Source organism: Sitophilus oryzae, unplaced genomic scaffold, assembly GCF_002938485.1.
Source record: "Sitophilus oryzae breed Bouriz unplaced genomic scaffold, Soryzae_2.0 scaffold_499_pilon_pilon, whole genome shotgun sequence".
Taxonomy (NCBI): domain Eukaryota; kingdom Metazoa; phylum Arthropoda; class Insecta; order Coleoptera; family Curculionidae; genus Sitophilus; species Sitophilus oryzae.
Window position 1 is genome coordinate 3,740,248 of NW_022147083.1, and position 15,760 is coordinate 3,756,007.

The 15,760-nt window shown below is 32.5% G+C and overlaps 2 protein-coding genes across 3 annotated transcripts in view; one reads left to right on the forward strand and one right to left on the reverse strand.

The window, feature by feature from the left end:
• LOC115886861 (poly(rC)-binding protein 3) overlaps positions 1-15,760 on the reverse strand; it is a 713,764-nt gene that overhangs the window by 540,493 nt on the left and 157,511 nt on the right. For both annotated transcript variants that reach the window (XM_030906168.1, XM_030906167.1), the window contains exon 3: positions 7,047-7,081. The gene's annotated coding sequence lies outside the window, so the exon portion shown is untranslated. The remainder of the gene's footprint in view (positions 1-7,046; positions 7,082-15,760) is intronic.
• Positions 11,107-12,664, forward strand: LOC115886852 (craniofacial development protein 2-like). Its single transcript, XM_030906156.1, has 4 exons — positions 11,107-11,296; positions 11,341-11,564; positions 11,664-11,989; positions 12,046-12,664. The coding sequence occupies exons 1-4, from the start codon at positions 11,107-11,109 to the stop codon at positions 12,662-12,664; spliced, it is 1,359 nt and encodes a 452-aa protein (XP_030762016.1).

Consider the following 15,760-nt stretch of genomic DNA (forward strand, 5'->3'; position numbering starts at 1 on the left):
TTCATTATTTTTATTTAGTTTAAAAAAAAACGTTTCGGCTAACATTATAGCCTTCATCAGTGTTGTGTCATATGAAAAAAATAGTGTCGAATATAATCCAAAAAATTACATATAAAATATTCACACCACGCACATAATGTTTACTGCGTACTCCATAGTCAATGTAGATAATTTTAGTGTTAAGAATAATAATTTTAAAAAATATGTGGTCATCTTTTGATAAGTTTATATTAGTTTATTAATTGCAGTAAACATTATGAGGTGTGAATTATATTGTATATGTAATTTTTTGGATTATATTCAACACTACTTTTCTCATATGACACAACACTGATGAAGGCTATAGTTAGTCGAAACGTTTTTTTAAACCAAATAAAAATAATGAAAACCCAAATGAAAACTTAAATCAGCGTTTTTCCCGAACCTAAAAATCCCAAGAATACCAAAAATTTTAGAATAATTTTACATATAAAATGCCAGCGATCTTCATTTCATAGCCATCGCTGACGCCTTTTTTTTAGATAATATTGTATTATTTGTAAATATAATTTTTCGAACATTGATACTTGCAAAATATACATATAAATTTTGTGAATGCAAATAATAATACGTCACTATTAGTAGATATTGAATGTTTTTTGTTAAATTAGATCGATTTTCAAACCCCAAAATTTAAAATATATTTACATTTTACCCATTATCTAATGTACCTATACATTATTTGTACATTGTACAACATTTGCTGCATTTGTATGGTTCATAGTTTATTTGCCAAAGTATTTATTACTATAAATAGATATATATGTTGTAGTTATTAACTGTATATTAAGTATATTTCATGTAAACTATATCATTTTTAAAATACAAACCAAAAATCTGAGGAATAATTATGTTTTCCATGTATTCTACAACATATTTATTAATCCGTTATATCTAACTAGCGTGACGTCATAAATCTCGCTCGTAGGCTGATCTTTTAATAGAAGGCACTGATTCACCACTATTTATTTAAACCTTTGAATAAGAAGACTAAGGAAGGAGCATATCAAAAATCTTAGGTACACCGCGATGGGCCTCAAATATGGCAGACTTAAATTCTGGTTTATCAGTGTCGTTCTAATTTTATTTAAAAAATGTAAAACTATGATGTAGGGTATACGTGGGGTAGACTCAATAATTTGTTGTTTTATTTTACGTTGTGAATAAATGTTGGTAGTTATTAAAATTGTTATAAAAATATATAATTCTAATAAAAATAGATAAGTTATAATAAGTATTTATTAACACAAACAACCGATACGCTACTGAAGCAGGTAAGTCAAATTCTAAAATCTAAATTCTTTGACATCTAATCTTTGACAAGTAATAAATAAAAGCTAAAATGCAAGAAAAATATATAATTTAGTTAATTTAAGTGAATTTCATAAATGATCGGTTTACTACACGTATGTATATTATATAGTCACTTACTAGCGAAAAGTTGTTCCATTATTTGACTCAATTTTTGCCGAGATCTACCGCACGCTACACAACCAACTATTTTAGAGTCTTTTTCGATAAATCGCGATAGTGTCACTGTTAATTTAAGTTCTGCCACAATTTCCATCTAGATTTACTACCTTTATACAACTATCAGTAGTAGAATAAATAATAAATAACATAAAATAAGCTCCGTAAACACTGACAAATCCACAAAATTTCAAATCAAATTCAAATGTGTCAAATGTATCGTCAAACAGAACTGTCAAGGATCCCCACCCTAGAGAGCTTTTTCCGCCCAACATGCATGAATACATGGATATCATTATGCTCCTTCCTTAGTCTTCTTATTCAAAGATTTAAACCAAAAACTCGTAATACAAAACTGAAGTGTCAAAACGAATGACAATGTCAGAAAATAAATAAATAAATGCGGCAACTTGACATTTTTTACAGCAGAGCTACCACCTGAATCCCCAGCGCGAAATTTAAAGTCCAGTTACTCAGCACGGCACCGAATATATCCATGGTTGGCAACAATGAGTTTAAAAATCGCGCCCTCGATTACGTAACTAAAAGTAAATTATTGTTTACGTTTGTTATTATAACAAAATTTTACCAACATGTTTAAATGTTTATATTTTAGGTTGTGAGTGATACCGTAATTATATAAATTTATATACTTTGTTTTGTACCTTTTACACTTCAAAGAAGCCTCTGTTACACAGAGAATATATTTATGTATTTACTATAAGTAAGCAAAACTTCCACAGAGGTTTATAGAATTATAGCAATCTTTGAAAACAGTATAGCAAGAACATCGTTTTAAGATAAATATTTGCATAGTATCTCGGCAGCAGGTAGGGAAATAAACCGTTATCTTAGCTGTTTGGTCAGATATGTCTACAATGTTAGGTAAACCAAATATGGGCTTTTTATTAGAACTGATGATGTAGGCTGTTGGCAAGCGTAGGTGGAAGGTACGCAATCTTATTTTCATTAAAATATTTGACAGTCTAAAATAAAATGTTTCATTCATTATTTTAATGTGTAAGTGTTAAGTTGGTTGTCCAGTTTCAAATAATTGTCATTTAGAAATATGCAATTTAATAATTTATCATTTTTAAATTATTAAATTGAATATTTCTAATTGAAAACTGTGGTAATTATTCTTTATTAATTAATGTTTCTATAAAAGAATAATCTACCATTTTGAAAAATAAAAAATTTGGATTACTAAGTAAATCTAAACAGTGCCCTTAAAAATAATGTTTTTTAATTAGTATAGAATATCATATCGTGCAATTGCTAGGGTTTAGAACCGGAAAATCCCGGTACCAAAAGCACCGGAAATTCCCGGTTCTTTTGAGACATCAAAGAATCGGGACTCGAAATTATTAATTCCCGGTTCTTTTGGTACTTTTTCGGGACTCGGTAATAATAATTAAAAACATAATATATGTTTTGTTACGTGCGAAAAACTTTTGATACTTTCTAGCGGTTCAAATCAAACTCTTCTAGATAAGTAATGATGCTATCTCTTACTGTTCTTACTTCTGAAGTTATTTTGAAGTTTCTATAATGTTTATTATTAGCAATTATTGAAGTTTAAATATGTTATTTTATTATTTAGTATAATATTGCTGAATGTATTAGTTATATTTTTTGTGTTATGTTTTTATAGGCATTTGCATCTTTAATTGAAAATTTTAAGTGTGTTTTTTTTTCTAATTTTGTTAAGTTGGTTTCGAGGTTGGTTGATGTTGTCTGATGTAGTTTTGAAGCCTACCTATGTGTTTTCTTTTTTTTTTTTCGCTTGTGTTCATTATTTGTGTTCATATTTACTTACTCTTGCCTTAATAATTTGATATTATTTTCATCTGAAACTCAATTTATTATCGGTTTTACTTTTAAGAACCATCTTTTGCTTGCTAATTGACGAACTCGACAATCGTTGAAAAAACATATTTTAGTACGGTTCTGGAAACTCTAATTAATACTACCAACTAGTGTTCAGATCTTTTTGGCCATCACTGAACCGGGCCTAGGTAACAATAATTAAACATTATTTGTTTGTTACGTGAGCAAGTCCTTTGATACTTTCTAGTGGTCGAAATCAATCAGGGCAAAATAGATAGTAGTAGAGGCCAGGGACGTCGACGAACATCATGACTGAAAAATATTAGACAGTGGACGGGAATGACGACCGTATATTTATTCATGGCGGCTGTCAATAGGATTATATGGACCAACATGATTGCCAACATCCATAGAGGATAGGCACTGAAAGAAGTTCGAAATCAAACTGTTCTAAATAAAGTAATGATGCTATTTCTCTCTTATTGTTCTTGCTTCTTTTCTCTTTTGAAGTTCCTATAATATTTATTATGTTATGTTTTATAGGATATTTGCATTTTTAATTCAATATTTAAGGATTTTTGTCTCAGATTCAGTTAACTTGGTTTATGTTGTTTGATGTGAAATTTAAGCTACCTATTTCTTCTATACCTTTTTTCTTTCCATGTGTTCATGTTAAAAACCCATCCATTGAAAACCCATCTCTTGCTTTCTGATTGATGAACTGCACCACCATTGAATAAAAATTAGTGAGTACCGAAAGGACCAAAAAAAAACGGGAAATCCCGGTTCCTAAGAGGCGCGGTCCCCAAATTCCCGGTTCCGAAAAACAGCTCCGGTTTCGGAAACCCTAGCAATTGCCAAGTCAATATAATATTACAGGAATAAACATCTCTAATATTGATACTAACAATTTATAACAAAATTGTTGAATAGATGCTTAAAGAGAAACCAAATAAAATAAATTGACTTGGTTTTACACGAGATCTCACAACTTTTTATAGTGGAAGAATTGTGTTGCGATACTTGGCATTTTTTACATTTTATGTTTTTGATGGGATTTAATTTAGAATACAATTATTATGCTACTTCAATTTCATCTAAATAGTACCGGTACCAGCAAAATAAAACACTAATTCACCACAATACACCAAAACACTTTTACTTTTGCACTGGACATGCATTCATCATCTGCTGATGATGTTGTGTGCGGATGTGTGGATCATGTTGTGTTGGCAGAGAGATAACAGTGATTTCTCTCTCAGATTAAAATTTGATTGTAACAATAATACCTAGTTAAACATGAGTGAAAAGTGTTTTTTTGACTGGAAGTTTTCCTGCCAGAAGAAAAGTGAAAAACTTTCAGTTGCCGGTGCACAAGGCATAGAAATTATTATAAAGTATAGCAAAGTGTATCAAGATGGTAAATGTGAAAAATTGGAAGAGAACATCACTGCGGACAAGGATTTTCGTTTACTATGTCACAGAGGCTGCGTTTCGACGCGTACACATCCAAAACACATTTGAAAAGAACCTTATCCCCGGACAATGCCATTAACAAGCCTGGAAGTTTAAGTAAGAAAATACAGCGACGTTCATAAGTGCCAATCTTTATCCTCAAAGAAAACTGTTTGTTTTGTGGACTAAACTGTGAACTAGAAAAAGATGAAAAGCACCCACATCGATGGAAAGCCAATTCCGCGCTTTAGAAGACAACTCTAAAAAAATGGTAATTAAAGAAGCGATTTTGAAAACCTGTATAAAAAGGAATGATACCTGGGCTTCTGAAGTTAGTCTAAGATTAGCGCGGGCTATGTAGCAGACCTACATGCAGTAGACGCCAGATACCATCTGGATTGTCCAAACAGATTTATGGGCCAAAAAGCTGTTTTGTTAGCCAAACGACGATCAGGCCAAAATAACGACGAAGAAGATATTCCATATAATCAAACCGTGAAAGAACTACTGGCAAATAAAGAAAGAATTTGGAACTCAGTTGATATAAACATTTATTCTCAACATGGAGGACATATTCTTGCGAGATGCACTTTAATTAAAGCACTTAAAAATCAATTTAGTAATGTTAAGTTATTTTGTAAGTAATGTTATTTTTCAAATACTCTGTATAAAAAATGTGTTTGTTATTCTTTTACTAATACATTAGGTACATACATACTTACAAAGTATACAAAATGCAAAAATTTAATTTTTCGCTTTACCTTCAATTAACGTGAAAATATATTTTGTTTTTTTTAATCACCCTGTATATAAGATTCTTCGTTATCACTTATACCTATGAAAAAACCTACATTATTAAATTAATCAATGTCAAATACATTTTTTCACGTTAAAAACACACAAAATAACTCGGTAACTCAAAAAATACTCGATTTCACATAATTGATAATGAATCACCCTGTATCTTAATTTCCCCAAAGATCCCACTTTCTCATCACTCGGATATCAAAAGTAGGACACCTATAGATGACAAATCCGTTTTCAGAAAAACTTAATCCCAAACTTTTGGGTTTGGTTTAGTTTACTATCTCTGTTTAGAGAAAAAATTATAAGGTGGTAAAGTATTTGAAATTTAATTGTATAGTCGTATTGCCTAAATTTCTGTAGCATGTTATTTAAAATGTCGACGTAATTTGGATATTTATTTTTACCTCAAAAACTTTATTAATTGCAATTTATGCAGCCTTTTCATTTTCGATCAACATTCACAATATCTTGACTTTCCATTAATTGCCTTATTTGATGACCTACAAAAATTCCATCCTCTAGTTTTGCATCTGATAGAGCGGGAAAATTTTCACATATCAGGTATTTAAAACATGCTTCTTCTTTAGTTGAAGCTTTAACGTGTTGTTTTATTAATCCGTGTAGTTTATTAGGCAACGGTGGTAAGAGAATTTTGTGTGGATCAATTAGACTTTCGTGAATATTTTTTGATCCGGAAGCTAAATTAAAAAAACTGGCCTCTTTGGCCATTTATTTTTCACCCAATGTTGTTGTCTTTTCTACTATCTTACAGTGCCATACTCTATACAGAGCGTCGGCTACCTCTCGCATGTACCTGTGATGTGTGTCATCAGTATTTCACAAGTACACGAGTTACACGAGTACACGAGCATAGTTTTCTATTATGCCATTCACAAATAAAAACATCTTTCAATACTATCTTTCAACTACTTACAGTCAATACCCTGACTGTTAGGTCTAGTAGAAGTACCACAATTTTTAAGTCACCACAAATCATACAACTATAGTCCTTGTATTTGATTTTCTCTAGCAGTAGTTTCAAATTTTCGTATTAGCATTCTTTCGTTTGCATAGAATGAGCAAGAGGTAAGGAAGCATTTTCGTTCTACAAAAGAACAGCTCTCCTCCAGTTTATCTTTGATGAGTTAATAAAAACCTGCTGGTATGTAAATATAACACCTTAAAAATTATTTAAAAAATTGTGCGTGATGGAAACAAAAACATTGATTTTCAATTAGTTTAGTACCAAAAACTCCAAAATATGAAAAATACCAAATCATAAAATCGTTTTAATAAAGGTTTTTCAGATTGATGTGTTGAAAAATACACTGGAATAATATTTTTATTGTATAAACGTTGAAAAATAAAGTGGTGTATTAAATGTTCCAACCGTATCCGTTAACAACTAATAAAAAAATTAGGTATATTTAAATACTTTTACTCACCTCAAGAACTGTAGCCTCCAACAATGTACTAGATTCTGAAAATATAGAGAAAAGAAATATTAGACATATTGTTTTTTCGCAATTCTAAAAATTCAGCAGTTTTTGATACACCTGTATACATTTAAGGAAGCAATCAAATTTTTTGATAAAGTTTATTTCTCTGGCTTAAAAGTCAGCATAAGAATTAATTCCGAAAAATAATGTACTTTTGAGACGCACCCGGTATATGAAGTGGATTGATAATATGTTCAAAAAAATATAAATTCGCAAATAAAGCATTGTATTGCATAGATTAGGTCTTCATTACTTACAATACATAGGAAATTAGGAAAAATTCCATGATATCTTTTTAGAAATTAAATTATAATTTCAAACTTGAACATTCCCGGTTGAGTTGTGACGTACATAGCCTTCACCAATCACCTTTCACATAGTAGAAAAGGAAGTTTCATATCATATGTTGGTATGACTGATTGCCTGGCCCATGCGTATCGGGCGCAGCCATTTTGGATTTTGTTATTACTTTTCTTCGTCCTTTTCAGTTCAGTATTTTCGTTATAACTTTTAAAATACTTAGATTTTTTATCATAATGGCTCAAAACTTTGAAAAAGCTTTTTCGGATAATTTTCGAATGGTGACTGAGTATATGGTGGACAGTTTTTATATAGACAATTTAAAATACTTAAGTGCTGAAATAAAGAAGTTAAAATATGAAGGTGAGATTTTTTTTCTTTAAGATGTTATTTAAAAGTAATAAAACCATTATTTATAGAGCATAGAGTGAATCATAATGATAACAGTTCCATTGGATTCGTTCAATAAAAAGATGGCTTCTGTAAAATCAAACAAAAATACACCAAGTGAACATTATGTCACTGCAATGATAAAAGTGTACAGAAAGTGGAGGGAACTAAATTTTTAAGCTGTGCAACTATCACTGGTGATTTTTATATTATAACTAAATATATGTATGTTTTTATTTATCTCTTTATATTTTTATTTTAATTATTTGTAAACAATGCTATGATTTATGTAGAATGAAGGAAGATAACATCTTACTTTCTAGCAACTTTTATTGCCATTCTTGTCTTATAATAGTGTCTCATAATATTTATATTTTATATTCTTGTAGCGGGTTAATTGTAAATTGACTGCCCTGATATTCAGTAACTCTCATCACCATCAAAATGTAAATAATTACAATATTGTAATTAAAACACTTTATATTTACTTGCCTTTTAATTTCATAAATTTATATGTATTTATATGTATATATGTAATAGAACATGTATGTTCCTTCGAATCTTCCTGATATAATATATAGCTCTTAAAAATAATATTTTAGGCATATATAATAAACATTATTGATCACATATTAACACATTTAATAACAACACTTTAAAATAAAATATTTACTTGATTTTATGTAAAAAGGCACTCCATTAGAGCCTTATTTTATCTATACAATGTATTTTATTAATAGTCTTCTGAAATACCTTAACCATGAACGTATTTATTAACATTCTTGGTGCCAATAGAATTTTTCTAATTGCCTTGTTCATCTTCTCTGACTTTTATTGGTCAGATAGTAGACGTACTTTTCATGGTCAGATTGTAGCGTACCTGTTTTATACCATAACTGCGATTTTCCGGAAATACTATTAATCTTAGTTATCCGGAATTATATTTTTATCAAATTAATTTTTCAAATTAATTTTTCAAACATAATATAGACTCACTTTGAAATGCTTTGAAATCACATTCATAGCTGAAGAGAAGTTTTCTGAAAAAAAAACAGCATTTACTATTTTCTATCTTTTTCGGCGCGTACAAAAACATTTTATTACAGTTACTGGTAAATGTTATCCAACAATAGAAGAATTATTTTTTTAGCATTATTGAAAATATGTAGTTTAAATGCAAATTTAAGTTAAAATAAAAAATAAACAATTGGAAACAATGTCATTTTGACATTGAATAAATAGCAATGCTGCCAACATCACAAAATTCACCAGTTGAAATAATCAAGACGAAAACCAGCCAATCGTATTGGCGAGGGCTACATACGTCATCGCAGCGCGCGTAAGTGTGAAATTTAAACTTTTACCTAATTTTTTGGCCTAATATTAAGTTTTATATAAAAAAGGCTAAGTAGCAAGCACAAATTAGGTTGAAATCTGCATAATTACGCGGAAATTGAAAAACATGAAACATGCCTACCAATTAAGCCAGTGCCGTGAATTGTCGAAAAAAAAAATGAAAGAACTGTATTTTTCTTTTACTGGTACCTTAAGTCCGACGAAATTATCGCCGGTCGCTAGTGCCAGTTACGATCCTTGTTTTTATGAAACGTAAATTGTGCATGTGGTTCGTTCAAATGAACGAATCGTAGGAGTCGATTCAATATGAGAAATTCACTAAAAATAATCGTAATGTCACACAGATGTACCCTCGACAACCTATGGCTGGCCAAACGGGAAGCATTGGACGACGAAGCTCCTTACTGGGCTAACAGACATCCCGATACGAAAAAGTAAAGTAAGTTCACAGCTTCTAAAGCAATTCCTAAGTATAAATTCCTCTATTTATATTATTTTAAAATCATTCTGCAGGTGTCATTAGTACAGAAACCTTAATTAATTTTATTCAATTATCTATACGAATATGTATCAGATTATCAGATTTTGTCATTATTTGTTATAATTTGGGCAAAACTTAAACTTCAATTAAGTTTAAAACCTTTATTATGTATATAGCATAGGAAACTTCCCTATTATAATAATAAATTCACCCTTCTTATATATCCACCTATTAACGATTATTGATCGTTTCTGACCCTAATGTGTATTAGAAGAAAAAAAATAACGAAGCTTATTTTCTTCAACTTTGAGACAGCTCAATCTCGATGGGGAAACGGTTCCTATGGAGACGTATTATTTTCGTTAAGCTCGGAAGCTCTTGTATTACAAAATAATAAAACTCCTTGGCTTTTTAATAATCAGTCACTTTATGAAAAACGTATTGATAAGTGGAAAGTAGGAGAATAAAAATGATGTGTCGGACGTTATTTGATATCCTGTTATATTTTGAATGGTTTGTTATTATGGAAAATGGTATTAAAAAATGATCTCAGGAACTACTATGTTCCTGATGGATTCCTACAGGATATCCCCGGACTGTCTTTACAAGAGGAAAAACTTTTTTATTATTGACATTTTGAGAAAAATCTTCATAAAAAAATTGCTTGTTCTATAATGGTTAATCCCTACAGCTTTTTTTAAATTGCAATTTGGGACACCACCCCATCGAAGATATCGAGAAGGTGAAAACTGTTTATTAAAGAACCTTTTTGCGTCGTAGATTACAGTGGCGTAGTCTGTTATTATACGATAATAATATTTTTGACGTTTTTTTTTGTTTGACGATACATTAAGACATGAACTAAAGTTATGTTTTCTTAAATGGAACACCCTGTATGTTTATGAATTATATGATCTGGCTTGCCAAACGCTTCTCAAAACTATATATCACTCTATATTTATTTTAACTATTTACTGCAATACTTAAAAGATTTTATTAGAAAAATATTTTTATTAGTAGGGCATGATTGATAATAAAATAAACTAAAGAATTATTAAAAGTATACTGCTAAACTCCGCTATACCAGTCCCAAGCCTGGGGCCCCATCAACGAAAAGATGGTGAAGGAGGAGGGGGAGGAGTAACAACCTCGTAAAAAACCAGGGTTCATCTGGCCCGGATGATAGCACCCTGTAAGGGTCCCTGACTAGGGTACAGGTCAAAAGGTCAACGGCGGAAGGAATAAACTAGAAGGCGGAAGAACCTCGAGGGTAAGATTGGTCTCCGAAGTCCGGAAAAACAACCATTCTAAAGGAAGAAAACCTTAATTAAAAATTACCTGGCCCTCCAGGTTGGGGGTTTAGGCGTCAGGTTGGTTCCCTGTCACTTAGAAAAACACATACTTACCAAAAAGCCTAACATTTGCCTCCGAAACTCGGACGGAACTATTGGAAGACAACGTAAGCTACGGAAACGGACAATGAATATTGGCACTTGGAATGTACAAAGTATCAGCGGAAAGATTGAGGAAATCACTAAAGAGTTAGAAGTATTAAAAATGGATATTGTAGCTTTAACTGAAACAAAAAGAAAAGGCAATGGCACAGAACTAAGTAACAATTATGTGCATATTTTTAGTGGTGTTGCAAAACATGAAAGAGCAAAAAGAGGTGTGTCCATTTTGATTAAAAAAAACACCAAAATAATATCATAGACTTTGAGAGCATAGATGAAAATATAATTAGAGTTAATATGAATATAAATCAAAAATCAGTCACCATTTTTGGAGTCTATGCAATTTCTGATGACGAGCCGTATCATAAGAAGGACGATTTCTTTGGAAAACTCAATGAAGAAATAACAAAAATAGGAAATGGAAGAGAACTTATAATCCTTGGCGATTTTAACGGTAGAGTTGGACGCAGGACAAACAATAAAGTAGTAGGCCCACATGGAGAAATAAATCAAAACGATAATGGCGAAAGAATAATAGAAATATGTGAAAGTCACCTATTAAAACTCATAAATGGCTTTTAGAATCACAAGGATATACATAAATACACTTGGACACAACCAACCAGGAATCTAAAATCAATAATAGACTACGTCATAGTAAGACAACAAACGACACTTCAGATAAATGATGTACGACCATATAGAGGCATTACATGTGGATCAGATCATTACTTAGTCAAAGCTAAAATTAAATTCCCATTCAGACGCGACAAAAGAGGGGAAACCAATCGAAATTATGAGCATACCGAACGTACTGAATCTAAGCGATATAATCTGGATAGCCTAACAACCGAGAGTACCAGACAACTTTACCATAAAAGATTGGATGAAAAACGTATAACTCAGAAGTAAGTATAACTCAATAAGACCAATAGCGTTGAAGAAGTATACGCAATATTCTAAGTTCAAGTAAGAACAATAGCGTTGAAGAAGTATACGCAAATATTCTAAGCAATCTTCACAGTGCAGCGGAAGAAGCTCTTGGATCAAGAGCTCAGGTTCAAAGTAACAACATATGGTGGAATGAAGAAATAGATTGCTTAATTAAGGAAAAGAAAAACGCGTACAAAAAATGGCTAAGTAGTAAACAACAACAAGATGGAGTCGCATATCTAGATTATATCTACATATATAGAACAACAAGACAAAAAATAAGAACTGCAAAACGAGAAATATGGGATAAGAAATGTCAAGAAATAAATACCTATTTGGGAGGAAGGAAGTGTGCCGAGTCATGGAAGTTCATAAACCAAGTCAAAACCTCAGAAAAACAGACGGCCCAGCTACAATTAATACCAATGAATAAATGGAAGGAACACTACGAAGAACTCTTAACGGAAAATAGGCAGGAATACGCCACAATATCACCCACAGAGATAAATATTTCCGGAGAAGTTATTAACATCGACATACCGCAAACGAAAAAGGCAGTGGCAGCACTGAAAAGTAACAGAGGCCCGGGACCGGAGAATATTCCAGGTGAATTGTTAAAATGTGGAACAGAAAACCTATTTAAAGCCTAAACCTGGTGTATAAATAGATTCTTAAACGGCGCCCCAATACCAAAAGAGTGGAAAATCGCCTATATACCCTCAATCCATAAAAGGGAAATAAACAAGTGTGCTCCAACTATAGAGGTATATCAGTAACAAGTACCTTAAGTCGATTATACGGACGGATCCTTAGAGATTTAATAGAACAGGAATACCAACAACAAGAAGAGGAGGAATGCTCGGAACACGAATCTGGTTTTCGGACTGGGAGAACCTGTACCGATAATATTTTCTGTCTAAAACAACTAATAGAGAAAAAAAGTAGTATTGATCAGGAGACACAGCTCATGTTTATTGACCTTCACAAAGCATATGATACCGTTCCAGTTAACAGACTATTCAAGATACTACAGGACACCAACATTAACTACACCTTAATTAGAGCTCTGAAAAACTTGTACGAAGAATCGACATCACCAATTAAAATAGGCAACACATTATCTGGAAGATATTTTGTCAATAAAGGTCTACGACAAGGATGCTGTGTTTCTCCCTCCACTTATTTAAAATATATGTAGCAAAGGCCTTGAGACAATGGAAGAGAAAATGTAATCGAATGGGCATTAATCTGGAAGATACCTGTCTATATAACCTGCAGTTCGCAGATGATCAAGTTCTTATGGCCAACGATAAAGATGATTTGGAGTACATGACAAGAAAACTACAAGAGGAATATCAACGATGGGGTTTGGAAATAAATACAGGAAAAACTAAATATCTACCTATTGGTGCAGAACTATCTAGCGTGCATCTAGAAAATGAAGAGATAGAAGCCGGCAATGACTACACTAGGAGTGATATCTGATACAACAGCTAAAGATGACAAAGAAATTAAAAAACAAATATCACAAGCTAGAAGAACAATTGGCTGTCTGAATGGAGTATTTTGGGGAAATTAAATAGGGAAGAAACGGAAGATCAATATATACGAGACCCTGGTAAAGAGCAGTCTACTTTATGGTGCAGAGACTTGGCGAATAACGGAAGCTAACCGAAAAAAACTGGAGGTGGTAGAAATGGATGCCTATAGAAGAACCTTAGGAATTTCCCGAAGAGATAGGGTCGGAAACGAAGAAATCCAACAGAGGATAGGAATAGAGGGATCTTTGGCAACCGACATCGAACGCCAACAACTTATGTGGTACAGACATATCCAGAGGATGGATGACACACGACTTCCAAAACAAATTATGCAATGGATACCCCAACATCGAAGAAAACGTGGAAGACCTAAGAAGACTTGGAAGGAGGGTGTCACAAGAGCAATGAGTGCCAGAAATCTAAGCGAGGGACAATGGAACGATCGGAAGACGTGGAAGTTAGGCATTGGACAACGTCGCAAGACGTTCTAAACCGATATATATATATATATATATATATATATATATATATATATATATATATATATATATATATATATATATATATATATATATATATATATATATATATATATATATATATATATATATATATATTTTTTTTTTTTTTTTTTTTAAAGCGGGGATTAGGAATCTGCTTATCAGACGAATGGGCTGCTTGCGCGCTCTTGTGTGCCCAGACAGTGTCGGATTGGTACTACCGACCGACTAAACCCTTCCCCCTCTGTTCCACAGCAAATCGATTCGGAAACCGCTTTCGCATTACTTCGAAAACGATATGCTGGATGTTTCTCTCAGCTCTTGGCAGAGCGTTCTAGGTTCTCATTCTACTTGTAGTTTCTATGTCTGTTCCTTTTTCCTCTCTCATACATGTGATCTATGATCACTTTCTTTTGTCACCATAATTGTTCTAATTGCCATATATGCGTGGTTCCATCCTTCTTTGGACTCTACTAGGCTCCTCATCATGTTTTCTGCTGTAAATAACATGCCTGTTTTTTGAAGATAGGTTTCTCTTGCTATGGACCAGTTTGGGCATTCGAACATTGTATGCTTTACATCATCTTCTTTCTGGCAATAGCGGCAGTTGCTAGTGGTGGATTTTTTTCATATATATATATATATATATATATATATATATATATATATATATATATATATATATATATATATATATATATATATATATATATATATATATATATATCGGTTTAGAACGTCTTGCGACGTTGTCCAATGCCTAACTTCCACGTCCTCCGATCGTTCCATTGTCCCTCGCTTAGATTTCTGGCACTCATTGCTCTTGTGACACCCTCCTTCCAAGTCTTCTTAGGTCTTCCACGTTTTCTTCGATGTTGGGGTATCCATTGCATAATTTGTTTTGGAAGTCGTGTGTCATCCATCCTCTGGATATGTCTGTACCACATAAGTTGTTGGCGTTCGATGTCGGTTGCCAAAGATCCCTCTATTCCTATCCTCTGTTGGATATATATATATATATATAATGACAGCGACCTTCATTTCATAGCCATCGTTGACGCCGTTTTTTCTCGATCATACGGTATATATATATATATATATATATTTTTTTTTTTTTTTTTTTTTAAAGCGGGGATTAGGAATCTGCTATCAGACGAATGTGCTGCTTGCGCGCTCTTGTGTGCCCAGACAGTGTCTGATTGGTACTACCGACCGACTAAACCCTTCACCCTCTGTTCCACAGCAAATCGATTCGGATACCGCTTTCGCATTACTTCGAAAACGATGTGCTGGATGTTTCTCTCAGCTCTTGGCAGAGCGTTCTAGGTTCACATTCTACTTGTAGTTTCTATGTCTGTTCCTTTTTCCTCTCTCATACATGTGATCTATGATCACTTTCTTTTGTCGCCATAATTGTTCTAATTGCCATATATGCGTGGTTCCATCCTTCTTTGGACTCTATTAGGCTCCTCATCATGTTTTCTGCTGTAAATTACATGCCTGTTTTTTGAAGATAGGTTTCTCTTGCTATGGACCAGTTTGGGTATTCGAACATTGTATGCTTTACATCATCTTCTTTCTGGCAATAGTGGCAGTTGCTAGTAGTGGATTTTTTTCGTTCATAAAGATATTTGTTAAAACAACCATGCCCAGACAGCGCTTGAGTCAGCAAGTAGTCCGCGTCGCCGTAGGGTCTTTCTATCCA

Coding starts and splice junctions, on each gene's coding strand:
- LOC115886852 (XM_030906156.1), top strand. CDS start 11,107: ATGAATATTGGCACTTGGAATGTACAAAGTATCAGCGGAAAGATTGAG. Junction 11,297..11,340: donor ACATGAAAGAGCAAAAAGAG/GTGTGTCCATTT, acceptor ATAATATCATAG/ACTTTGAGAGCATAGATGAA. Junction 11,565..11,663: donor GACGCAGGACAAACAATAAA/GTAGTAGGCCCA, acceptor AATGGCTTTTAG/AATCACAAGGATATACATAA.